Here is a 22,859-nt window from a genome sequence, read left to right as displayed (position 1 = left end):
GGGGGCATAACTGGTCTGAGAGACCTGAAAGACCTGGGACCAAGGACAGTAGCTCACAATCCAGGGAGGCTGGCCATCAGATCTTCCAGTCTAGCCTCCAACTGCTCTCTGGCTGGCCAACCCCTCCACCTAACCCAACACCGGCCTGGGGTCCAAAAGGACTCAGGACTTCGGTGGCAAGCTGAGCGGACGGAGCTGAGCAAGAGGGCGGGGCTGGGGGAGGGGCCGGCAGGTAGATTCCTTTTCACTCCGGGAGCCGCCACTCCAGGAAGGTCTGTACCGGGCCAGGCCGTGCCGGACCGGAGACACGTTCACACTGCCAGCTTCAGAGACTTCAAGCGTCTCCCCCCGCGCCCCCCACCCCCCGGCTCCCCGTGGCCGCTCCCTGCCTTAGAAGCCAGGCTTGGACAGCTGCTTCCCCTTCCCAGCCAGATTCTGGGATCCCTTTCCTCGGAGCCGGCATACCTGGATCCTTCCTTCGAAACCAGCCCTAGGGTCCCTTGCCGTGTGTGCCTTGTGTGTCTCTCCCGGGGGCCCTCGTCCTGGGCCATGGCCCAGAGCACGGGCCTGGGGCCTGGGCGGCTAGAAGCTGTGGTCATTCTGCTCTGTCTTGGATTATTCCGGTCGGGGACGGGTAAGTCTGTGCAGGGCAGGGGGGTTGGGGGTAACACACTGGAGGGAGCAGGCCTAATCCTTTCCTGGGACGTATCCTCATCCCGGGCTCAAGAATCCCTCCCACCGTGGCCCTCCTAGGGAAGGGGCCAGCCCTCTGGAGAAGCGGCAGGCACTAAAGGGTCAGGGAACTCGGGCTTCGGTGCTTACCCCTCCCTCTTTCTCTCTCTCCAGGAGCTGATGGGGCCGAAGGTGAGGCTTGCCTGGGAAATGGGGGAGGGGACATGGATTCAGATGCCCTCTGCTGGGCTGTCCCACCCACCCACATTCTTTTGAGTTTCCCAGTCGCTCTGTGAGGGGGGACTGTGCCCTCACTTTGTGAGTAAGGAAACTGGGTGCAGAGCAGCAGTGACTCGCCCAAGGGCACTCAGCCCATGAGTGGTGCGGCTGGGATTTAACCCGCCTCCGATGCGCAGAGTCGGGCAGTGGAGATGCTTTGGAGGTAAACAAACCAAGAGCCTCCTTTCTTCGAAGGCGCACAAGCCGGCTCTGAGTCAGACAGGTTTTCAGTCCTGCCTTCACCACTCGCCGGCTGTGTGACATTGGCCAAGTCCCATCACCTGCCTAAGCCTGGGTCTCCTCACCTCTAAAGTGCAGTTGATTGTGTCTATCTCCTGGGGCTGTAGTGAGGGTTCTAGGAGATAAAGGAAGTGAAGGCCCCTTCAGGGCCTGGCACTGCTGGGACACGCACTAAATAGTAGCTATTGTCGTGATTATGAGGGAGAGGAGGAGTCTGGCTGGCAGTTTCTCTGCTCCTAGGAAGGTGACTTCGTGAAGGGCAGCTGGGCTCCACTCCAAAGCGCCTTCGTAGGGGCGGGGTGGGGCAGTCCTGGAAACATCAGGGGAGCCTAGTTCCTCTGTTCGTTTGTACAGCACACAGCCATGACTCCATGGGCACTGGGGACGTGGGAATCTGCCCCTAGGGAATGCCCAGGTTGGTGTGGTTTAAACACACAGTTGTAGACACTAGAACCGTTGTGAGACTGGGCAGTGTCGGGGGAGCTCGGGGACCCTGGGAGCTCAGAGGCAATGCCCAGCTCAGCCAGCAGGCTCCAACAGGCTGCGGAGGGCCTGGCATCTGAATAGAGTCCCCACAGGCAAAGAGAAGTTTGCCAAGCAGAGGAAGGACGGGGAAAGGTGTTCCTAGCAATAAGCAAAGGCCCAGAGAGGAGCAAGTGTGTGGCCTGCTGCATGTCACAGGAAGCGCCCAGAGGGACGGCTGCAGTGGATGGTAGTGCCATGGAGGGCGGGGAAGATCGTAAGGGCAACATGGAGCCACCGAAGGGTTTAAGCAGTGGTGTGCAGGGGTGTGACCTGGTCAGTTGTGGTTTACGAAGATCTTCAGACTGCCCACGCCTGGCCAGCTGCGGGGTGCAGACAGAGGGGAGGCCGACTTCTGCGAACCCACTTCCCAAGCTCTAAACCAGATGGCCTGGGCTATGTGGGCGCAGCAGGGCTAAGGACCTGACTCCCCTCCCTTCCTCCCTGGGCAGCCCTTTGTGGTGTGGCCCCCCAGGCACGCATCACAGGTGGCAGCAGCGCAACCCCTGGTCAGTGGCCTTGGCAGGTCAGCATCACCTATGATGGCAACCACGTCTGTGGCGGTTCCCTCGTGTCTGAGCAGTGGGTGCTGTCAGCTGCTCACTGCTTCCCCAGGTACCAGCTGGGTGGGGGGCAGGGGTTGGAAGTCTAAAGTGGGCTGAAGGTCAAAGATCATGGGTCGATCCAGGTCAGAGGTTGGGGTTCCTGGGTTGGGTCCAAGGGTATCAGCAAAATCTGAAAGGACCCGTTAGGAGTGAAGGTGAGGGGTCAGAGGTTACAGCATAAAACTGGGGTGCAATCTGAGGCCTACAAGGGCTGATCAGAGTCAAGGGTTGGATGCTACAAGGCAACAAAGAGAGGTCCCCTGGGTCCCAGCCTCGACCCTTCTGCCCGCAGCGACCACCGTGTGGAAGACTATGAGGTAAAGCTGGGGGCCCACTACCTGGACATCTACTCCCAGGACACCAATGTCAGCACCCTGGCACAGGTCATCGTCCACCCCAGCTACCGTGAGGAGGGCTCCGAGGGCGACATCGCACTCCTCCAACTCCACAGCTCTGTCACCTTCTCCCGCCACATCCGGCCCATCTGCCTCCCCGCAGCCAATGCCTCCTTCCCTAATGGCCTTCATTGTACTGTCACTGGATGGGGCCACACGGCCCCCTCAGGTGAGGTGGGGCACCGGATGCCAAGCCGCACGGAGGGGAAGCCCCCTTGGGGTCGGAGGCCCCGGGTAAGCATCCCCTCCCCCACAGCCAGCCTCCAGAGCCCCAGGCCTCTGCAGCAGCTCGAGGTGCCACTGATCAGCCGTGAGACCTGTAACTGCCTGTACAACATCAACGCCAACCCCGACGAGCCCCACTTTATCCAGCAGGACATGGTGTGTGCCGGCTACGTGGAGGGTGGCAAGGATGCCTGCCAGGTAAATGCAGGGCCCGGGGCGGGGGTGGGGCAGACGAGCCGGTGCCTGGTGAGTGCATGACTGGAGGCCTGGGGCCTGCTCCTGACAGCTGCCCTATGGCTTTTCTCCTCAGGGTGACTCTGGGGGCCCACTCTCCTGCCCCGTGGAGGGCCTCTGGTACCTGGCAGGCATCGTGAGCTGGGGCGATGCCTGTGGGGCCCCCAACAGGCCTGGTGTGTACACTCTGACCTCCAGCTATGCCTCCTGGATCCAAGAGCACACGACACAACTCCAGCTTCATGTGGTGCCTCAAATCCAGGAGTCCCAGCCTGATGGCAACCTCTGCAGCGCGTCTCTGCCCTTCAGCTCTGCCCTGGCCTGGGGCTTGCCGGGGCCCATCCTTCTGCTGCCTCTGGGCTTGGCCCTGGGCCTCTTCTGCCCATAGTGCAGGCACTGAGCTACTCACCCCGGAAGCTGCCCCTGCTTCCAGGACTGATACGTCACACCCAAGGACATGTGCCTGTTCCCAGGAAGGGACCTGGCCCCTCCCTGATACCCTCCGTGCCTGGGCCCTGGTGAGCCACTCCTTCCTTCCAGGACTCTGTGGGAGGCCAGGGCACCATCCTGATCTTTGAGCCTATTCTTCTGGGTTTACTTTTGTGACTATAACCCACAGTCCAAGTTTTACTGCCTGTGGCGCTGGCCAGAACCTCTGGTCACCTCTACCTGCTGTTCACAAGCCCACTGGCTAGGCCCCTACATAGCTCCTAAGGACCTCTGGCTATAAAAATGAGCCCTGGCTCCCACCTATTTCCAGAAGACTGGGCACCTGCCCAGCTGACTCCTGCTCCAGTGCCCCACCTGCCCTGCCTAACTAGGCCTGCACTTTGCCCTCTTCCTTGTTTTTGGGCTCGGGCTGCCTTTGGGCAGCTTGTTTTCAAGGACAGGAAAGGCCCCAATCTTGCCCCATTGGCTGCTGAGCTCCCCTGAGCCCTGACTCCCGGAATCCGGAGGACTGAGCCCCCGTCGGAACCGGGCTGGGGCCTGGATCTGGGGTGAGCAACAGAAGGAGCGAGGAGTAAAATGTCTTGAGCACAACAGGCGCGTGCGTGTGCGTGTGAAGTGAGATGAAGACCGTCAGCTCTCGGCCTCTCCCTCCCACTCCAAAGTCCAGAGCCACCAGCAGAATTTACTTTATTAAAAAAATGACGAAACAGGTCTGTACATATTTACAGGCTGGGGGCAAGAGGCACGGGTCCGGCAGCAGGGGCACAGGCTGCTCACTTCTTGGAGAGTTTGACTTGCTTGTGTTTGGGGGGTGCCCACTTGAGGCAGACAGAGTCCACTGTGGGGAGAAGAGGCAGGAGAGGCGGGGCTGGGCCTCAGGCCAGGCCTGCTCACACCTGGCTGCTCAGCTCTGGGCCCAGGCCAGGTTTCACCTCCTTCAGGTGAGAACAAAAGGGCAGACTGAGTGGGAGGGGTGAGCAGGGAAGCCCAGGAATGAGTGGCCTGCCCCAGGCTCTATCTTGGGAGCTGGTCCAACTGGTTTGGGATCATGTGACAGTAAAGAGGAGGCCTTGGCTCTCAGCAGGCCCTACGTCTATCTACCCTCCCACACACACACCCACACACGCACACTCGAGTGTGCGCAGCAGCCCCCGCACCCACCTGTGATGGGTGGTTTCTTATACTGGGCACTTTTCAGGTGTTCCTCTACCAGCTTGGGTGTGACACAGATCACATGCTGGCCTTTCCAGTACTTGACCATGTTGAGGGACTGTAGAGTACTGATGATGTCATTCTGGGTGATACTGGTCATCTGGCTGTAAAAAGATTTAGGCAGATGCTGGAGAGAATTCCCTTGTAGGGTCTGGCTGGGACAGCAAAAGGGGACAAGGAGACAAGATCATGGCCATCTAAGGACAGCCCTTTCCTTGAGGGTTCCAGGATGCCTCCCTCTCAAGGTCTTTGATGGACAGCTTGCTCTGGACATGGACGGGGAGGAGGGCCCTCACCTAAGGTCCTTGATGGACAGCGTGCCCCGGAAGTCTCGCAGGATCTCCAGCAGGACCCACGACCAATAGCTGCGGTAGCTGAGCTTGCCCAGGTCAGACAGCGGCTTCTCTGGGGAGCCTACTGTGCTCTCTAGCTTGGAGAGCTCATAACCTGGCAGTGGTAGAAAGAGGCTCTCAGGACCCAGCCCACCCTGGTACCCCTGCCACCACAGGTGTCCCCTTCCCAGACAGGCCGGGAGCCACTCACTGAAAGCAATGAGAAACTTTCCGTAGCCACGGCGCTGGTAGGGGGGCAGGGTGAGGATGCAGGCCACGTTGTTTCCGTCTGGGGACTCCTTCTCCTATGGGGGGTGGCTGCTCAGGACCTCTGGGGAGGCTCAGCCCCTATTCCAGTACCCTCCCTACCCTCCCCAACCTGAGCTTCTGACCCAGCACCTTAGAAAAGTAGCCGACAATGTGGGCCCCTTGCCTGTCCACCTCAGTCAAAATGTAAAAGACGAAGGGCTCCACGTCAAAGTACAAGGTCTTGTGGTCCAGGAAGAGCTTGGCCAGCAGACACAGGTTCTGACAGTAAATCTGAGGGGCAAAGGAGGTGGGAACAGGCTCAGGGAGCAAGTACAGCCCCTGCAACTCCCGCACCCGGCCCGGGCATGAGCTGCGACCCTGCTCTGTGTGAGTACCAGGCTCTGAAGAGCAGCCAGTGCCAGGCCAGTAGGAAGAGGGCTCCTCACCAGGCCAGTCGTATTTAGGACGGGAAGAAGTCCATTTCCGATAGGCAGGGAAACGGAAAATCAGAGAGCCTGTAGCACCCTGGGAGGTAACGGCAGAGCAGGACTGGTCATGGCGACCACTGCTGGGTGCTAAATACGAGCCAGATGCTGTCCCAGATCATCTGTTCAATCTTCACAGACACTGACTCGTAAGTTTCAGCCCAGGAACCGGAGGCTCTGAGGAGCTAAGTGGCCCCAGGCCCCAAGGCTGGTGAGTGCCAGGCAGGAATTCTAACTGGTACATGAGTTCTGTCTTCTTCAAAGCTGTGTCCCCCAGCACCTGGCACAAGGTGACACACGAAGCTGAGTGCTTGGTAAAGGTCTGTCCGCCGGCTTGGCCACACTCCTCTGCTGGGCCTCACCAGTCTCCCGGCTGCAGACACAGAGACCCACCCAGACCAGCACCAGGAGACAATGAAACCCTGAGTTTGGCTTCATGACAGATTAAGGGGCTCTCTGGTTTCTGACACCCTTTGACATCCACTCTTTCATTTGACCTGGCAATCGTGTCAGCCCAGCACTGGCAGTTCTGTTTCACTCAGGAGGAAACTGAAGCTCTGGGAGAGGAAGCGCTTGCCTGAGGCCGCCAGCTGACAGAGGGTAGAGGCTAGGAAACAGCCCACATCTCCAGCAGGAGCCCTTTCTGCAGCTCCCCCTGCCCACGCTCAGGAAGGCAGAGCAGCAGGCAAGGGCTGGGCTGAGTGAGTGTTCACCAAGTGCAAGGCTAACTGAGCACCCCCAGCAGGTCACCAATAATAACAAAGGCCCATGTTTACTCAGCGCCTACTAGATGCCAGCTAAGTACCTGGCATTTGCGATCTCATTTGCTCCACTAACAACCCGATTAGGTAAATATTATGACTCCTGTCATATGGACAAGGAAACAGGAATGAACAACATTAAGTAATTTGTCTGTGGTCAGCGGGGAAGTGACAGGGCAACTGGAAGCCAGGAGCCACTGTCAGGCCTGCCCTTGTCTTACATGATATTGCCCTTCCACAGAGGGACACTTGCTGAGACCTTCCCGGACTGACCAAGCAAAGGTCAAGTTCTCCACAGTGGCAAAGCAGGCCCCAAAGGCCCCACCCTGCCTCACTGAAGTCATTCTGCCAGGAACAAGGAACTCAGCCCTCCTAAGCCACAGAGCTCTCCGCAGGAAATCTCACACAAAGCAGTCCCCTCCCAGGCAAAAACAAACACCTTTCCTTGAAACCGAAGGAGAAAGCTCTTTTAAGAGCAGCCTCAGGCAAGACAATCTCCACTGTGGGTTCCAGAACTACCCAAGTTTGAACTGACCCCATCAGAAGAAAAGTTCTCAGGGACAGAATGGAAACTGGCCTGGGGCTGACACCGCAGAGCAATGGGCTTACCATGTACTGACCACAGGCCAAGTGCCAGGCTCCGCAAGACCTCACAGGCCTTTTCCTCACAGAGGCTCACCCTAAGGCTGGCCTTACCCTTCCAGGAGGTACCCAGCACTCCCCCACCCCTGCCCACAGCCCTCTGGCCACCAGCTCACCTTGTGGTCTTTGCCATCCACTTCGTACACAGAGATGTTGCTCTTGCGATAAATCTCCTTCCCAGGGGGCTGCCGCCACTGACACTGGCCCTGGGGGGTGTAGTGTGGGGGGACAGAGGATTGAGACCCAGAGGTTCTCTGCCTGGTGCCTCCCCACCCCACCATGGTGTGGCTTAAAGCAAGTCTCTGCCTCTGTTTCCCTTACTCAACATTTCAACCTACACTGAGTAATCTCCCAGCAATCTTAGGAGAGAGATCCTATTTTGCCACGGTACAGAGAGGCTGAGCAACTTGCTCAATTATCACACAGCAAGATGGTTTCAGGTCTACGTCGGCCTAGCCCTAGAAGACATTCCTCCACGACAATGGCTTTCCTGAACAGCGTATGTCTGCCTCAGATTACACGCTTTGGGAAACAGCCCACTGTGGTAGAGAGGAGAGCACTCCATTCCCGGCAGCCCCCGTGTGCCAATTCTTCCCATCTGTCCACGCCTTCAGGTCCCACTGCTCAGGGGCTCTGTTTGCTTCCTCTCTTGCACTGAGGAGCCTGGCACTGGGGTGGCCTGGGCAAACATGTGATAAAGGGCAAGGGACCTGAGGAGGTGGTAAGGGCAGAGATTACTGTCCCTATTCCAGAGAAGAGGAAACTGAGGTCTGGAGAGCGGCAGCAAGTTGGCCAAGGTCACCCTGCCAGCAATGACAAAGCCAGGCCTGGAATCCAGGTCTCTCGACCCTTGGACAGCTCTTCCTTGCACTCAGCTCCTCTGGACCTGTCTCTCTTCCCTGGTGCTGCTGGCTCCACTGCCCTCAGCCTTGACGCCTGCCTCTCCCACCAGGCCCAGCCCACTCACCAAATGGAAGCGGTAGCTCTTCTCATATTTCATGTACTTGAGACAGTACTCGCAGAGCCAGAGCTTGGGCTGTTTCCCGTAGTCTTCAGGGAACGGTGAGAAGTACCAGGCATCAATTTCGTAGTTCCCGATGTGGATTTTGTCCACATACTTCACTTTGGTGATCTGCAGGTAGCGGGGAGTGGGGACAGCGCACGGTTGAGTGCGGGGAAAGAAGGAAGGAAGGGGGAGGGAGCACCTCCAGTCAGACCCCTGACCCTGCTTACCGCCTCATGTTCCTTCTCCAAGGCAGCTGTTGTGGGATCCATCTCCGCATAAGTCTGGGAAAGATGTGGACAGGGGTGAATAGAAGTGATCAGGCCATCCGTCCCCTGTCCCAGAACCCACAATGCTTCCCTGCTGTCTCCCAGACCTCATCCCCTGAATGACAATAACCACATAAATAGCTAACTTCTTTTACTTGCTTCTGAAGCTGGCTGATCCAAGCTCCTCTCCCAGCTGCCCACCCATCCGTATACCCCAGACATCCTGATGCCCAAATCTGGACCTTTTGCCAGATGAACAGGGCTAGGATCAGGTTCCAGTCCTTGGATTGATAAAAGCTTCAGCTGTACAATGGGGCAAGCCAGCTCTCCCAAAGTTGTTGTGAGACTCAGATGAAATAATGGATCTTGTCTTCCAGGCCCATTAACTCCCCAATGTACCTGGGTATTTCCTGAACACCAGACCCAGGTAGCTACCTGCCCATGGGACTGCTCCCAGAGGTCCCTCCCACAGGAACATCAGACTCTAGATGACCAGAACATCTCAACGTTCCTCCCTACAAACCTCTGTTCCTCCTCCTGGGTACCCCATCTCACTAGGAACATCACCCTTGGTCTAACTGCCCAAGATCCATAGCTGGGCCTGCCCTTAAGACTCCTCCCTCTCTCTCAGCCTGGCATTCAATCAGTGGCCAAGTCCTAATACAGTGGATGGCAACTCTACTTTCTTAACATCTCTGGAATTGGTCCTTCTCTGGAATTCTCCTCTCTCACTCCAAATAGTCACTGCCCCAGTCAGGTCTGGACAATTGACTTGGCCTCCTTAGATTCCCTGCCTCCAGGCTCGGCCTCCTCAAATTCACTCTGCTATCAACATCCCTTTTTTCCTGGCCTTTATGGCTTTGTACAAATAGTTCCTTCCACCTTGAGAATGCCCTTCCTTCTCTTACTGCCACCAGAAAATGTTTACTCAGCCTGGCACAGAGCACGAGTCAGGTGAGTCCACGACAGAGCACGGCTTTGTGAGCTATCATGTGTCTTTATTTTTGCTGTGCTCTTTCCTGTTCTTCAAGGCCCAACACTCTTCCCAGACCCTCCAGGAGGCCTATCTAGATTCTTCCTGTTCAGAAACACTCCTTCCTTCCCAAGTCAGGAGACAAGTGGTCAACAATTCCAACTATTCCCACCTGGTTTCCCCTATTTTCCAAGTCCGTAGAAAGCTGAGTCTAAAAGTCACGTCACACTCACAGCACATCCTGTTCCTAGGCCAGACTCTGTGGGAGGAACCAGGTACGGCCTGACAAGAGGAGGGACTCAAGGCCTGTGACCTACACCAGAGTAGACTGTGGCCTTGCCCTGTAGCTGAGAAGGGAGAAGCAGCCAGGCTTTGGCCTAGAACCCTGCTCCACAAAGCACTTTGCCTATGTGGCCTCATTTAACCCTTTCAGTAACCCTTACATAGAGTGTTCTTATTTCAATTTTACAGAATAGTGAATAACAAGGAGAGGTGAGGTCACTTGCCCTTGGGGAGCAGTGAGCTGCTGTTTATTTCAAGTGCCATGCACTCCACAGACATTATTTCATTTAGTCCTCACAATTAGTCTCTTAAACAAGAGTGCTCATCATCCCCATTGTACAAAAGAGGAAACTGAGGCACAAAGAGATGAAGTCACTTGCCCGAGGTCACATAACTGGTACTCAGCAGGGTTAGGCATGGGCCCCTGGTCTGTCCAATTCCGAGCCTAACTACTGCAAAGACAAGGGAAGAAAAGATTTTCCTCCTAACATAACTCATCAAAACATACTTTCTGGCTCTCACAAAATACAATCCTCTTCTGCAAATGCATTAAAGAACTACAAAAACACTACTTCTCTTCAATGTAACAATTTATTTAGAATTGAATATTAGACTCTGAAGAAATTTGCTGCTTGTTAACTGGCTAATTGTTTTATTATCTATTCTTTGATTTTATCACCAGTGGCCATTATCATCCACCCTGCTGACTGCCAGCTTAGAGTTCCCTCTTTGTTCAGTGCAAACTAGTCAGGGAACTAATAGAATCTTAGACTTGTGTTGTCCAATAGAGCAGCTACTTGTCACAGCTATTTACATTTAAATTAATTACAATTTAAAAATTTTTAGGCCGGGCGTGGTGGCTCACGCCTGTAATCCTAGCACTCTGGGAGGCCGAGGTGGGCGGATCGTTTGAGCTCAGGAGTTCGAGACCAGCCTGAGCAAGAGCGAGACCCCCACCTCTACTAAAAATAGAAAGAAATTATATGGACAGCTAAAAATATATATAGAAAAAAAAAAATTAGCCAGGCATGGTGGCACATGCCTGTAGTCCCAGCTACTCGGGAGGCTGAGACAGGAGGATCGCTTGAGCTCAGGAGTTTGAGGTTGCTGTGAGCTAGGCTGACGCCACGGCACTCACTCTAGCCTGGGCAACAGAGTGAGACTCTGTCTCAAAAAAAAAAAAAAAAAAAAAAAAAAAAAATTTTTAATTCTTAGTCACACTGAACACATTCCAAGTGCTCAACAGCCACCTGTGCTTAGTAGCTACGGTGCTGGATGGAACATCTACAGAACATTTCCATTATTACAGGAAGTTCAAGTGGACAGTGCTGCCTTAGAGCCTGAGTGGTTTTTCTAGTTTAGGGTATTTCAAATTTTTTTGATCATACCCACAGTACGAATTGCAGTTGGCACTGTAAACCAGTTGACATGTTTGTGTATGTACATACACGTATTTGTATGTGAAACAAAAGCTTCTCAAAACAATACTTACCCTTAATAAAGTGCAATGCACTCCAATATTTTCTATCTTATTCTATTTCTTTCTTCCACTTTTAAAATTTAAAAGCTGGTCACACCCACTGAACGGATGAGCTCAGAAGAATGAACGCAAAGGTTGAAATAAACAAAAGCCTGAATGCCTTGAGACCTGGATAAACCCTATTCTGGTTTGCACTCCCTGTTTTATATAACCAAGAAGCTGAGACTCGGAGTGGGAGGAAAAGTAACCCCCCAGGGGCAGCCTAGTTTGGCTAAAAGCATGCAGGTTTTGGAGATAAATGGTCTGAGTTTCTAGGATGTGTAAAAATCATGGTTAAAATTATGTACAACTATTATATATCAATTTTTTTAAAAACTGGAAAACAAAAACAAAGCCAAAATCATAAAGGCTCAGGCCCTGAAGTAGGACAATCAGTTGGTAGATCTAACTCCCGACTCGGTTTCTAAACCTATCTGTACCTCCTCTGTACACCGAGCACAGTAACGCCTGCTGTGGAACGTCAGTGAGATCATGTATTAAAACACTTAACCTAATACTTTGGATCACAGGCAAATAAATGTTTGGCATCATTATTCTAATTCCAGCCCACCCTTTTACTAGCTGTGTGACCTTGGGTGTGTTACTTAACCTCCCTGAGCTTGCTTCCTCATCTACAAAAAGAAATAATTATTCCTGTGCCACTCAACTGTTAGGGAGCATTTGATGAGCTTATATATATGTACAGTACTTAGCACAGTGCTTGGCAATAGCAAGTGCCCAATATCTTTCAATCTCTTCCTTCCCCTTATACTTCAAGTCATTTTGTCAATTGATACAGCCAATAGGAGACAAAAGAGGCTACCAGTGCAGGAGGCCCGAGTTCCAGTCCCGGCTGTGCCATCTGCTCACTACGAGAATATCCAAGCCCTCACCCTCTCTGAGCCTTAGTTCTCTTACCTGTGAAAAGTAAATGAGAGGAAGTGGGTAAAGTCCCTGACACACTATGGGAACTTAAAAATTGGAGTTCCTGTGGTTTGGGCAGTGGGGCCCGAGAGGCCCAAGGGAGATGGCAGAGGCAGCTGGGCCTCCTGGGCCCTGGGGAAAGGAAGGGATGCGGACCTTCTGCACGTGGTTGATCTCATCATGCTTGCGTTTTTGGTTGCGTGTGATCTTGCGCTCAGGCTGCTCAGCCAGCTCGCTCAGGTACTTCTCTGAGTTCTTCTGCACAGCATCCTTCACTGTCTTGGTCAGCGCCAGTCGGTTCTTGTCTACCCACTCGTCCAGTCGCCGGTTAACTGTGAGGATGGGCCGTGAGGGTACTGCCCTGCCACCTCTCTCCCCCCAACCCAGGCCCAAATGCACCAAGCCACTCACAGCCCACATAGTGTACGTAGAACTCCTCTCGGCCCTCCTGGTCATTCACTCGAGACTGTATCACTTCAGCAGAATCTGTGAAGGCAAAAGGATCGGATCATCAGAAAGGAAGGTAAGGCTGGAATTATAGGAATCCTGCACACTGAGGAGCAGTTTCCAGATTCCAGGGCCACACCTAAGCTAACCTCACCTGTTCACATCTGTCACTCTACTCAATCACTGCCACAACCCTGTGAGGTAGACCAGGTTGGGGCTGTTATTCCTATTTTATGGCTGAGAAAAAACTGAGCCTTACCCAGGGTCACAGATTTAAAAAGTGGTAAGACCAAATATTTAGCTGAGTTTAGGTTTGGCTCCAAATTCAATGCTCATTTTACTACATACACTCAGTCATTCGTATGTTCAGAGGTCAGGAGAGCTAGCTCTGAATTAAGACAGCTTGAGTTTATATATAGTTCTAGCTCCCCACTTCCTAGCTATATGTAATTGATCAAGTTATTTTGACTTTCTGAGCCTCAGTCCCTTCCTGTGTAAAATAAGAATAGTGCCTATCTCAGAGAGTGAGTTAATGCCTCCAAAATTTTTAGCACGGTGCCTGACAATTAGTAGATCATTCAATAAATGAGTAAGGCAACCACTGCGTGTCTGGCCCTATGCAATGTTGTTGCTAAGTACAGAGGACAGCAATGAATCACAAGAAGTCTTGCCCTCCAGAAGTTCCCAGTATGATAGAGGAAGACACAGAAAATTACAACATAATGTTACAAAACCTATGGCTGAAGTATGAAAAAAATGTTGCAGAAACACACATAAGGGAACAAATCACTTTGCCTGAAGGGGCTCAAGAATGGCATCACAGAGGATATGAAGTTGAAAGGGTAAGTAAGAGCTAGCCAGGTGATCAAGGAGAAGGGAAGAAAACACATTTCCAGCAGAGGTCACAGGTAGTAAAAAAGGCACGTGGTCTTTACGGTGTTCGGTGGTCTGGCAATAGCCTTTGCTAAGGGGTGGCTAGGAACTAGAGTGGTCACAAAAATGAATACCATTCTAAGGAATCTGGGGTTTATTCTGAGGATGAGGGAAGGCAATGGAATGTAAAGGAAGGCGAAACTTGTGTTCTGGCAGGTCCTCTCTGCTGGTGGCCACAGGGGACCAATGGAAGAGGAAAGCGCAAAAGAGACAAGTTGGGAGGCAGGGTTACCAAGAAAATGAAATGAAGCCTAAGACTGGACAAGGAAGTGGAATGGGAGCTCTGTAAACGTTTAGAATTCGAGGATCGCCTGACTGGTGGGATGGTAGACGGGGCCTGGCATAACCAGAGGGCAATAGCCGCGCTTAACTCGGCAGGTCTACAGCGCCGGCAACTCCGCGTTCTTTCCTCAAGCCCCGCCCCCCATGGCTCCCAGCCCCCAGCTATGGACCTCGTGGAGAACCTGCCCACCCGGCCCCGCCCCCTGGCCTTGGGCCCCGCCCTCACGCCAGGTGCTGTCCGGCCGCCGGCACAGGTACGTTTCTCCGATCTCCACTGTGACTTCCGGCTCGCCGCGCGCCGGGGTTGGCGGAGAGACGCGGCCCGGGGACGGGGCGGTCCCCTCGACCGCCGCATTCTCCCCGGGCCCGGGCTCGCCCTCCCCCGCGACCCCTGTAGTCGCCGCCGCTACCGCCGCCGCAGACCCCTGGGCCGCCATCGCGGTGGTGGAAGTGACGCCGGAGTCTGGCGCCACGCAGCGCTTTCAGCTCCGGGTCAGCAGCGCGGGGGGCGGGAGCCTCGGGCTGGGGGTGGGGTGGGGTCTGTGACGTGGCGGGAGCTTATTGGCTTGTGCGGCCGTCTCCCAGCGCCGCCTCGACGGGGAGATTTACAGTGGCGAAGACCTGGAGTCCCTGGTTTTCCGTGTGGAAACGTGGCTGGACCCCGGGGTTGAAGACAGGAGACAGACTTTACTGATGTGGTGACTCTGCTCAATGTTTGTAAAGGCCCTGATGCCTGAGGAAGCCTAGATGTGCTTGTTTTCAGGGGCTCCGCCCCCACTTGAACGGGGCGCAGCCAGAGCGGCCTCCCTGGTTGCCTGACGTCAGGATTGTGAGCCTGGAACTAACACCCCCCCACCCCACCCCCGCGCTGCTCCCTCGCGCCAGTCTAACACCGGTCACCCCGGTTTCGAAGGCTGAAGAAACTGCTTCCCTTGTTCAGGGTTGGAAAAAGATACAGTTGGGGTGGGGAAAGAAGAACGGGTGTGTCCAGGGGCAGCCAGTAAATCATCTTCACAGAATAAAGACTTTCTAAGGGAAGCAGCAGGCCCCCAAAACCACACGTCTCCTGAACAGAAAATTAGCCAAAGGCAGTGGATACAGTGAAGAGCAACTTGACAGTGAGTGAGGAATCTTGAGTTCTGACCCTCCTCTGGGCAATATGTACAAGTTTGTGGCTTCTCTGAGAGCAAAGTTTAATATATAAATATCTCTGTATGTGGCTAAACCATATACAATTGGCCCTCCGTATCCACGGGTTCCACATTTGCAGATTTATCCAACCGGAGAATGAAAATACAATATTCTCTGGATGTAGAACCCACGGATACAAAGGGCTGGCTTTTCATATCCGCTGTTCTGCAGGGCCGACTGCAGGACCTGAGTATCTATGGAAGGCCGTGGAACCAAGACCCCACAGTTAATAAAAGGGACAACTGTATATCTATGTAAATGGCTAAGCCATGTATAACTATATCAACCATATAACTATATAAAGGTTAAACTATCTTATCTATATACAAATGTGTTGCAAAGTGTGAGACAGGGTAGGTACTCAATCTTGTTTGATTTATATTAATAATTTGGTTACTGGGCTTAGAAACAATTCTAAGAGAGGGTGGAATGCTCAGTGCCTGAGGATGGGGCTCAGAGGTTACAGGTCAAGAAGTACCTGAGAGTTAGGAATCCATGGGAGATGGCAGTGGGAAGTGCTGTAAATTTGGCTTTGAGGAATTGAAGGAGGTTGCAGGCGGGGGGAGAAGGGACAGACAGTGAATGCCAGGTGTCTGGCAACATAAGAAATAAAAGTCAAACAAAACAAAAATTAAAATTCTAATTCTAATGCCTTCTCCCATTCCAACCACCTTTATCTTCAAGACTGTTATTGCAGCTACCCAGGGTGCTGGTGCCTCACTTTTTTTTTTTTTTTTTTTTTGAGACAGTCTTGCTTTCTTGCCCAGGCTAGAGTGCCGTGGCGTCACCCTAGCTCACAGCAACCACAAACTCCTGGGCTCAAGTGATCTTCCTGCCTCAGCCGCCAGAGTAGCTGGGACTACAGGCATGTGCCACCATGCCCGGCTAATTTTTTCTATCCTTAGTAGAGATGGGGTCTCGCTCTTGCTCAGGTTGGTCTTGAACTTCTGAGCTCAAGCGATCCTCCTGCCTCCGCCTCCCAGACTGCTAGGATTACAGGTGTGAGCCACCCCACCTGGCCTGGTGCCTCACTTTTGATTTCACTTGACATCTTCAAATAATGATGAGGTCCTTTCTAGTTAAGGATTAGCCTAGGGCTTATATATCCCTGATCAGGGTCACCACATCAGCCTCCTCACTATTCTCCCTTTAATCCACTGGCCACCAAGGATGCTTCCAATGTGCAAATCTTCCAGTTCCTCCTAGCACGATGTAGGTGCTCCACCCAGATCTCCAGGATTTCTTTTTGTTGTTTCTGTGTGCCAGATTACCTTTGATGTGCTTTCAAAGGCCAGCCCCAGAGGCTCTTTGAAGAACTGCCTTCAGGCTAAAAGAGCTGTTTTGCCTTCCCGACACTTTACCAATGATTGTCACATGGAGGAATTAATCAGTGACTGTGGAGTTTACCTCTCTAGCCTCCAACTCTGAGGCATAATTGACTGGTTCTGGATTTCTGCCTGAGATCCTTCCTTGGGTTCCTCTTCTTCCTTTTCCTACGCCCTTCTGGGAGCATGTTGTTAACAAATCACATGGACACAAATCCTCTCAGAGTCTGCTTCTAGAGAATCCATCCTCAAGCATCCCTTCTTAGCTTAAAACCCATCGGTGGATCCCTACTGACTCAGGATAAAGCCCACCCTTCAAGGTCCTTACCCTCTGACTGCTGCCCACCTCTCCAGCCTCACTTCCCTGCCCTGCAGCCAGCAGGATTTTCAGCCTGCCAAGCCATTGTGGTTTCCCACCACCTGTCATTTGGCCTCTAGAAGGGGTGGGGAACCTGCAGCCTCAAGGCCACATGTGGCCCTCCAGATCCCCAAGTACGGCCCCTTGACCGAATCCAAACTTCACGGAACAAATGATTTGTTCCGTGAAATTTGGATTCAGTGAAAGGCCACATGCAAGAATCCAGAAGGCCACATGTGGCCCAAATGCGGAAGGTTCCACACCGATGACAGGCCTTTCTTCTTCCCTGGCAAGGTAGATAGGGTGTTCCCACCTAAGACTTTATCTGGAGTCCTGCTTCTCACAGGAAGTTCTGCTTCAAGTCTAACCTTGAGCCTACCTGCTATCTGGAGCCCTTTCCTTTCGCCCAAGTCCCTGGCCCTCCCTACCTGGACCCCACCTTTCTCTGTGGTGGGGCACCCAGTCCCTGCTGGGGCCTGCCAGGACACAACCTTACATGTTCTTTTCCTCGGCGGCAGCAGCAGATACAGTATTTTTAACCTTACTGAGGTGGCTCAGGGGGTTGCCCAGTCTGGTGACTTTTCCCTCTAGAAACTGTGACTGCCAGGAAGCCAAGCATCAGAACTGAGGCCTGCAGCTGGGTCAACTTGACCTTTGAATATTGTCTGGGACCCAGAAACATTTGTTAGATGAATGAAAGGCCTTTGCATAAGCTGCCAAAGTCACTCCTACTCCCACCAAATCAAACATACAAAAGACTTAGGACTAATTCTACTCCTGGTCTGCCAGGCTGTTGGGACAGTTAAGAGACTGGGACATGAACCATTTAAACCCAGGGACCAGGGACCTGAATGGGGACAGAAACAAAAGCTTATCTGCCCTCTCCACACACAGGGCCCAAGAGGGCATTCAAAATGTGAACTTTAATAACAAACAACAGGTCAAAGTGGGGGTTCCCCAGGAACGAGAATGGCAGAGCTGGTGCTGGAGGCCTCAGGGGTCCCCACTCCCTCCCCTCCAAGGCCTGGAGGCAAGGAGGCAATGGACCCTATTGAGGAGGAGCAGTGCCCAGCTCCATGTAAGTCCGTCTGGGGCCCTGAGACCCAAGGTGCAGCAGCGTGTGGAGCAGACTGTACCCTGCCTGACCCGGAAGGTCCTGGCAGGGAGTATGGCCCAGACTGGGCAGGCGAGCAGGCCAAGGGCCATGGGGTCAGATTCGGAAGCTTTCCTCCCGACCATCAATGTGGCGGAGCCGTAGGTAGACGTCTGTGCCAATGCCCTGCAGGGACTGCAGCTGCAGGGAGCCACCGAGGTACTCCGCGTAGGCCCGTGATGTGGGCAACCCGAAGCCAAAGCTGGGAGTGGGTAGAGGGACAGGACAGGGGGCTTCAGAGGCTTGAGTATCCTAGGGCTCCCCACCCCTCCATCCTGGCCAGGTGGGGCCTCACCCGTGCATGGGTCCTGACTGGCCACCACTGTGCATGTCCAGGTGGCCGAAGAGGGGGCTGATCCGGGGGTCCTGGGTGCTGGCTTCGGCTGTAGTGAAGTGGTAGTCCATGACCCGATCCAGGTCTTTGTGAGCAATTCCTCCACCTCGATCTGAAATCCTGGCAGGATGTCAACAACATGGGCTTGCTAAGCTTTGATCGGGGGCTCACTACCTTCCAGGCAGACAGTTCTAAGTCTGCCTTCCTGTCCCTTCCATTCAAAGGTAGAATGTGGTCCACCTAGACCCTTGGGCTTTGTTTGTATAAGCCACATTTCTCCATCTCCACCTCTGCCTTGGGGGGCAGGGAGACTATACCTTCTCACGGGATTTGATATTTATTCTTGGCCCAGATCTTAGACTGGTTACTTCTGTTTCCCAACTCCAGGCCCCTCAGGTGCTGGCAGAGGCAGGGCCCTGGGGCCTGCAAGTAGCCCCAGATCCATTAATACCCAGCTTCTGGCAATCTCAGAAAATCCTGTTTGACCAGGAACCTAGCCCCAGAGTGGGGCAGGTACTGGCTTAGGGGTCCTACAGGAAGTCAGAAACAGCACCAAGAACCCCCATCCACCCCAGTCCAACTCCCACTCTGGGCAAACCTGATGATGAGATCAATATCATTGTTGGCTATAGTGATGACCACATCTGGGACGTTGTAGGGAGTGTCTAGGTGACTTTCCATTGTGGCTCTGTGTGGAGAGAAAGACCAGTAGGTGGTGGCACACCAGTCCCTGTCTTCCCCCCACCCAGCATGTCCAGCCGGCCCACCTCATGGCATTCTTGAGCAGCTCAGGCAGGATGTAGTCCAGCGGCATCGGGATGAAAGGGAAGCGGGCAGCCACGTGGCCGTTGATGCGGACACGGGGGGCATTGCCGTACTTGTGCTCACACAGGCGTCTGCGGATAGGAGCGAGAGTTCAGACAGGTGCCCCTAGACCAGTGGTTCTCAATTGGAGGCGATTATGCCCCAATAAGGAACATTTGGCTATGTACAGAAGATATTTTTGCTGGTCACAACTAGAGGTATGATAGGCAACAAATGAATAGAAGCCAGAGATCTTGCTAAACATCCTAACATGCGTGGGACAGCACCCCCCCCCCCCCCCCCCCCCCCCCCCCCCCCCCGCTACAAAGAATTATCTGGCTCAACATGTCAGTAATGTCAAGGTTGAGAAACCCTGCCCCAGGCAAGGGCTCAGATTCAAGCTGTCCCTGCCCCTAGACATCTGCCCCCTTGGCCATTCTAGCCTCACCTGGCAAAGTCCACCCACTTTTCAATAATCTTCTTTGGTGAGAGACGAGTGCAGATGATGCCAACAAAGTCGGGCTGGCAGAAGAAAGAAGCTCAGGACTAGTAACACCTTCACCCCCACCTCAGCCACCAAATGCTTGCAACTTCTGAACTGCCCGAAGGCAGCAGCCCCAAAGCCTCTGCCCCCGGCCCTTGGCCCAGATCCCCAGCTCAGTCTCTCTGTCCCACTTACTATTCTCAAGTGGGTCTCAGGCCCCAAAGCCTACCTTGTCCTCATGCAACGCCAGATGATGGGTGGCCAACATGCGGATCCCAAGCCTGGAAGTCAGCGTCTTGTCCAAGAAGTATCGGACGAGCTTTTCATCCTGTAAAGAGTGGGGCTTCAGAACCCTGTCCCCCTTCCCAGCCCCCTCAACAAGCCTGGCCCCCTCCTCCGCTGACCGGACCTCTATGTGCTTTCGGCTCTCACGCAGACCCTCAGCTAAGAGGGTCACCACATCCTTGTGGTCATCCAGCAGCTGTCGCACCAGCTGGCAGTATTGGGCCTCTTCTGCCTGGTCCTTGATCTGCAAGTCACAGAGTCATGAGCACAGGTGGCCCAACACTAACCTCCTCAGCCCCTCACCCTGCTCTGGCCCAGCCCTCACCGGAGGGAAGTCTGTCAGCTTCTGGAAGGCACGGATGTACAGCTCATGCTGCAAGGAAGAGGAGTGGGAATTCATGGGGCTGCCACCAGCACTGGGTGAAAAACAGCCACCCTTGACTACCCGCCTAAACCAATTCATGTGGTTCAAAGCCCCACTGTGCCGTTTCCAGCCTCCACGAATACGCAGCCTTAGTCTCTGAAGGTTTAGGGCTGAATCCTATATGGCCCTGATACCTTTAGGCAAGCCAGACTCCACCACTGTGGGCCCCAGACTTCCCACTTGCCCCTTGGGAAGTGAGCACACTGATCTAAGGTCCTTTCTACCTTACCACATGCAGTATGGTAGGGTTGCAGCCAATGATGAAAGGAAGGCAGCGGAAGCCCTTGATTCGGTGAGCGATCCTTACCGGTAGCTCTTGCTGCAGGTACCGGGCACTTTTCTAGAAGAAAAGGAGGGAATGCAGGGCCGGGACCTGAGTGGCTGGCCCAAAGCTCCAGGAGCCAAGAGGAAAATAGAGGGCTGGAACCTTACCAGGAGGTGGCTCCCGTCCTGAGAGCGGCCGGAATAGAGCATCATGGTTGGAGTGAGGCGAACTGAGGGCTAGAGAGGCAGACGGGCCTTGAGCACTGGACCTCCAACACCCCACGGCAGCTCCACCCTTTCCCTGGATACCCACTCCAGCTCCTGACCCTGGGCTCGCTGCCCTAGCTGTATACCTTCTCCGCTGCCACATCGATGGCCGACTGGTTGTAAAAGGAGGTGACAGTCTTGGAGCGCTCCCGTGCCATCTCCACGTGGTGTGTATCAGTGGCTGATGTTGAGCGGGCCCGGAACGAGAGTGCAGGCCCCAGGAGGGGCCAGAGCGGAGGCCCGCCCCCCCGGGGGCCACTCCCCAGCACCGATGCCAGTATCATTGTCCTGCTCCTTTGTCGGACTGGGCGGCCTCTAGGGCTGAGAACTCAAGGGACGGAGATGACCCCAGAACGTGGAACGGGAGTGTGGGTGGGCAGGGGCTCTTCTCTGACTTCAGGGGCGAGGGCCCGTCCAGGATGCTGACAAGCTCAGCCCCCGGAGAGCAGCTCCCATCTACCGGGGCGGGAAGGGAGAGTTGTAAGGATCCAAATCCAGATGACCCGCACCACCTCTCCAGGTGGGCACCGGTATCCACAGACCTGGGCAATCTCTGCCCTCCCCTTCAACCACCTTCCCAAACACACACGGGCCAAGCCTGGACAACCTTGCTTTCTGGAGCCTCTATTCTTCAACCTGAGGCACTCTCTGGTGGCGTTGGGGAGGAGGAGGCCCTCGGACCCATACAGCCCGAAGACCTCGCCCCAGCTCCCTCTGGTCCTGGGCACCCTCGTTCAGGGGGCGGGGCTGACCCCTACCCAGGGCCTTCAGACCCAGGGCCCCGGGAGCCTGGCTAGCAAACGTACGACACACAGCACTGTGCCCCCCAGGGCTGGCTACATCGAAGTTGTGGCCCGAGTCTCCGAGTTCCCTCTGGGGAGGGCGGGGGTTACTTGGTTCGGCCCGGATCCCCGCATATGGTATGCCAGCCCCCGCCTGTGCGCGCTCCCAAGCAATGGTGTGGGCTGCGGACGTGCGCTGCGGAGCCTCCGCGGGCAGGGTTCGCGCGGGTTGCTCCACTTACCTCGGGGCCAGAGTCAGGTCCCGGGTCCGAGCAGAACGGCCCAAACAGCCGAGCGCCCGGGCTAACCGAGCCGCCTGCGCCCTCTGCCGTCGTGACGTCACGCGGGCTGCGGGCGCCCGGTGCCTCCTGGGAGTTGTAGTTTGGCACTGAGTACTCGCAACCCCGGCGCCCGTCCCTCCCAGCTATGACCCCCAGGTAAATAGCGCTGCTCCCTCCACAGGGCTCCCGAAGTCATCTGTAGTGTCTCCGGGCCTCTATCTCCTGCACTATATAACATGGGCTCCCTGGGAGCAAAACGTAGAGGGTGGGAAGACCCTTAGATGTAAAGCGCGCAGTTCATAGCCCTACCTGATTCTTTAAGATTCTGACCTTCTCCTTCCAGCCCTTGGTTCATTTATGGGAAACCAAACTGCTTGGTTTAAACCCCAGCTCAGCCCCTTAATACCTGGGGCAAGTTACTTAACGGTTCAGTGCTTTAATTTCTGTATTGGTAAAATGAGGATGCATCAATCGTGGAGTTGTGTGGATTACATGAATTTATATATGAAAAGTGCCTAGAACAGTGCCAGGCATAGAATTAGCACTATATAATTGTTAGGCATTATCATTATAATTATTCATTCATGCGTATGATGAATGGATATCACATTGACTGGGTGACTTTTCTGCCCCAGAAGAGTTTGGGTGGTCAGTCAAATAGACCTTTCCCTGTCCTGGACAGGAAGACAGTTTCAGTGTGATCAGCTATGATGAGGGCCTCACAGGGAGCATCAGATAGGGACTGGGACATTGGTACAGGTGCATGAGTAGGACTTGGCCAGGTGAGGGAGCCAGGGTGGGAAGGGTGTGACAGGATAGAGGACAGCCTGGATGATGGAATCTAGGAAGGCGAGGTGCTAAAAGGGATGGCCAGGCTGGGCGCAGTGCCTCACGACTGTAATCCTAGCACTCTGGGAGGCCGAGGCGGGTGGATCCTTCGAGCTCAGGAGTTTGAGACCAGCCTGAGCAAGA

General features: G+C 54.2%; 3 protein-coding genes across 5 annotated transcripts; 1 reads left to right on the top strand and 2 right to left on the bottom strand.

Annotated features, from left to right (window-relative positions):
• Positions 1-288: 288 nt before the first annotated feature.
• PRSS8 (serine protease 8) lies at positions 289-3,576 on the top strand. 2 transcript variants are annotated; one of them, XM_069486078.1, is made up of 6 exons: positions 289-634; positions 847-864; positions 2,166-2,328; positions 2,611-2,882; positions 2,970-3,136; positions 3,249-3,576. In XM_069486078.1, the coding sequence occupies exons 1-6, from the start codon at positions 550-552 to the stop codon at positions 3,558-3,560; spliced, it is 1,017 nt and encodes a 338-aa protein (XP_069342179.1). In that variant the 5' UTR covers positions 289-549; the 3' UTR covers positions 3,561-3,576. The 2 variants fall into 2 exon arrangements, with proteins under 2 accessions (XP_069342179.1, XP_069342181.1); XM_069486080.1 differs by lacking the exon at positions 847-864.
• A 719-nt stretch (positions 3,577-4,295) lies between these two features.
• KAT8 (lysine acetyltransferase 8) lies at positions 4,296-14,421 on the bottom strand. Of its 2 annotated transcripts, none has more exons than XM_069486077.1 (11): positions 14,162-14,421; positions 12,685-12,759; positions 12,430-12,605; positions 8,537-8,590; positions 8,271-8,435; positions 7,420-7,509; positions 5,566-5,706; positions 5,378-5,471; positions 5,131-5,281; positions 4,784-4,938; positions 4,296-4,460 (listed from the first exon to the last, which is right to left on the bottom strand). In XM_069486077.1, exons 1-11 carry the CDS (start codon positions 14,370-14,372, stop codon positions 4,396-4,398), a joined length of 1,377 nt encoding a protein of 458 aa, XP_069342178.1. In that variant the 5' UTR covers positions 14,373-14,421; the 3' UTR covers positions 4,296-4,395. The 2 variants fall into 2 exon arrangements, with proteins under 2 accessions (XP_069342178.1, XP_069342177.1); XM_069486076.1 differs by having other exon boundaries at positions 4,302-4,557.
• Positions 14,422-17,496: 3,075 nt separating this feature from the next.
• Positions 17,497-21,912, bottom strand: BCKDK (branched chain keto acid dehydrogenase kinase). Its single transcript, XM_069485625.1, has 12 exons — positions 21,849-21,912; positions 20,911-21,280; positions 20,726-20,794; positions 20,523-20,633; positions 20,195-20,242; positions 19,994-20,113; positions 19,814-19,912; positions 19,549-19,622; positions 19,064-19,192; positions 18,895-18,984; positions 18,258-18,416; positions 17,497-18,164 (listed from the first exon to the last, which is right to left on the bottom strand). Exons 2-12 carry the CDS (start codon positions 21,106-21,108, stop codon positions 18,020-18,022), a joined length of 1,242 nt encoding a protein of 413 aa, XP_069341726.1. The 5' UTR covers positions 21,109-21,280; positions 21,849-21,912; the 3' UTR covers positions 17,497-18,019.
• Positions 21,913-22,859: the final 947 nt, after the last annotated feature.

Source organism: Eulemur rufifrons, chromosome 14 (genome assembly GCF_041146395.1).
Source record: "Eulemur rufifrons isolate Redbay chromosome 14, OSU_ERuf_1, whole genome shotgun sequence".
In the NCBI taxonomy this organism is placed as follows: domain Eukaryota; kingdom Metazoa; phylum Chordata; class Mammalia; order Primates; family Lemuridae; genus Eulemur; species Eulemur rufifrons.
The sequence above is the reverse complement of the archived record's forward strand: the minus strand, read 5'-3'. Positions and strand labels throughout refer to the sequence as shown.

Bases quoted from the DNA above. Each gene is read 5' to 3' on its own strand.
- BCKDK (XM_069485625.1), bottom strand. From the start codon at position 21,108: ATGATACTGGCATCGGTGCTGGGGAGTGGCCCCCGGGGGGGCGGGCCT. The intron at 19,193-19,548 runs GTGAGGCTAGAA...TCCTATCCGCAG, and splicing joins AAGTGGGTGGACTTTGCCAG to ACGCCTGTGTGAGCACAAGT. The intron at 18,985-19,063 runs GTGGGCCGGCTG...CTCTCCACACAG, and splicing joins CTGCTCAAGAATGCCATGAG to AGCCACAATGGAAAGTCACC.
- KAT8 (XM_069486076.1), bottom strand. From the start codon at position 14,372: ATGGCGGCCCAGGGGTCTGCGGCGGCGGTAGCGGCGGCGACTACAGGG. The intron at 12,760-14,161 runs GTGAGGGCGGGG...TTGCCTTCACAG, and splicing joins GCGGCCGGACAGCACCTGGC to ATTCTGCTGAAGTGATACAG. The intron at 12,606-12,684 runs GTGAGTGGCTTG...CCATCCTCACAG, and splicing joins CTACGTACACTATGTGGGCT to TTAACCGGCGACTGGACGAG.
- PRSS8 (XM_069486078.1), top strand. From the start codon at position 550: ATGGCCCAGAGCACGGGCCTGGGGCCTGGGCGGCTAGAAGCTGTGGTC. The intron at 2,883-2,969 runs GTGAGGTGGGGC...CCTCCCCCACAG, and splicing joins GGGCCACACGGCCCCCTCAG to CCAGCCTCCAGAGCCCCAGG. The intron at 3,137-3,248 runs GTAAATGCAGGG...TTTTCTCCTCAG, and splicing joins GTGGCAAGGATGCCTGCCAG to GGTGACTCTGGGGGCCCACT.